This window comes from Limulus polyphemus, unplaced genomic scaffold (assembly GCF_000517525.1).
Source record: "Limulus polyphemus unplaced genomic scaffold, Limulus_polyphemus-2.1.2 Scaffold2631, whole genome shotgun sequence".
Classification (NCBI taxonomy): Eukaryota; Metazoa; Arthropoda; class Merostomata; order Xiphosura; family Limulidae; genus Limulus; species Limulus polyphemus.
Window position 1 is genome coordinate 426 of NW_013668241.1, and position 2,249 is coordinate 2,674.

Sequence of the window (2,249 nt, forward strand, 5' to 3'; positions counted from 1 at the left end):
TGCAATAGTTGCATAGCTGTAACCTTCAGCTGTGAAAATAACAATCGACAATGCACAAAGAATAGGTTGGTCATTCTTGTCATAGTAGATATTCACATGATAAGTCTTTACATCAGTGGTAAAAGATTTAGGGCCACTAACTTCACTGAACAGAGCTTGAATACCTCTTGAAGGTTTCTTTTTCTGATACTAACTTGATCGCTGATGAAGACGAATTTTCACAAAAGAGCCAATCTGTGGGGAGTTTCTGCAACACCACCCCCATCCTGTATGCTTATGATAATGAATGATATAAAGATAAACTACTTGTCAAATGGGCAAAGTATAAGATAGAACTTTTGTCCCTGGCATTGGGCGATATGATTACCACACTCCTGTGCACTACCAAAATATGTGAGAAATATTTCATGAAAGACAAAAAATGTTTCTAGTGATCTGATTTAATTGATCATGAGAACCTGTTATGGTTTATTAGCATTCAGTTTTGACTGAATTTTTCCATGATAATAAAATAATACAGGATCTGTTTGTTCAAATATTGAATTCTATCAGGTTACTTGTAATTCATTATTCTTGTCATTCTTACACACTAGGATAAAACATGAGTACGTTTTATGTTCGATATTTTCTGCTTTTAGTACAAGTTTAATACAATTTTCTTTTATTTCATGTCATGATTTATCATTAAATTTAGATATAGAAAGTGCTGATAGATACATAACACTAACTGTAAAGAATTCTATCAAAGAAAATTTATTTGTATTCTTTATATGACTAACTGCTCACTGTTAAGTATTCTCTTACTTTCTGTATTAACTTCCTTTTGCATAATAGTGTGACACATTTTTTGTATAAAGTGTGCTTTCTCTCTAATCAAATACATCTGTATTACCATTAACCGTTAAAACTGTATCTAGTAGTAACTGATATCTAGGTAGTGTTGATAGTATTTGTGCTGAAAAAAGGGTTAGAAATATTACTCATATTTCCTAGTTATTCTTCTACTGTATTTTACTTTTAATTTGATTTGATTGTTTCACCAAAATATAGGCCAAATGCTAAATTTTTGTGGAAGAGAATACCAGAAAATGTGAAACAAGTAAGTAATTTCCATTTTAAATTTTATAGTTTTGTTTTCCCTTACTCTTTTATTCTTTCTGTGGTGGTAAGGTTTGTGTGTGTATACATATATATAGACAGAAAGAACCATTTGAACTCCAACCAAAGCATATAAAAATATTTTCTATAGACATTTATATTGAAATTATATAGTTTCCAACAAATCAAAATAGGGAGTTTCATGGAAATGGTTTTGCACTGTGACACCTTAATTTTTACCAAAAAATATCAAAAGCAATTAAAATACTATTTATAAAAAATGCCATATTTAAAACAAATTAACACCATATTTCAAATAGCCTCATATTTAAATTAATACCTTATTTATAATGCTATCAATAAGTTAATGTATACATAAATGCTATGTTTCAGGCATCTAAATTTCCTCTTAAGTAGAATTTGCATTTTTTAAGTAAAAAAATATCGTATTATAATCTGTTATTTCTTCACACAATGCCAAAAAAGGATAATGAAAGAATTAAGTTTGTGCAATCAGCTACCAGATCCTACATATATATGACAATTAAAAAAGTGCCTACAATTGGACTAGATTTAAAATCTCTAATGCGACTTTTATGCTGTTTCATTCTTGCTCAAAATTTTGTGTTTGACCAATAAATATTAAATCACAAATAGGACATTTCAATATACACATACAATTAATTGAATTATAGTCAAAGTAAGTTTTAAACATTTCTAATTCATTACCTCTACAAGGTATTGCCAGAAGAAATGGAAGAGTTGGATGATATTTGTGAAAAATGTGCTTTTCAAGATGATGATAAGAGTAGGGTTAATACCTTGAAAGTTTGTGAGGAAAGTAGAGTTTTAAGGTCCTTAGAGGAAAAGAGGTTGTTTATAAAAGCTCAAATAAGGTTAATGTGACATACAAAAACTGACATTTATAATAGTATGGTTATAGACCACTTGAATGATGGTAATACTTAAGAAAAGTTGGAAGGGTTTGATTTAAATGGGAAAATTATGCAGTTAAAGGAATCTGAAGCAGTATAAAGCACAGTTATATAAAATTGAAATATGTTAGGTCTTCAAGAAATTAATGTCACTTTTTTTTAGATGAAAAAACCTGAACAACTTGTATATCAAAACATTTATTAAATGAAATAGTC

At 28.8% G+C, this 2,249-nt stretch overlaps 1 protein-coding gene across 1 annotated transcript in view; it reads left to right on the forward strand.

Moving 5' to 3' along the window:
• Positions 1-1,050: 1,050 nt before the first annotated feature.
• The window catches only part of LOC106467487 (COP9 signalosome complex subunit 8-like), a gene marked incomplete at its 5' end in the record, with an annotated part of 27,688 nt that continues 26,489 nt past the window's right edge, over positions 1,051-2,249 (forward strand). Inside the window, one exon of the mRNA XM_013927846.2 lies at positions 1,051-1,099. Within this exon, the coding sequence (XP_013783300.2) occupies positions 1,051-1,099 (49 nt within the window). The remainder of the gene's footprint in view (positions 1,100-2,249) is intronic.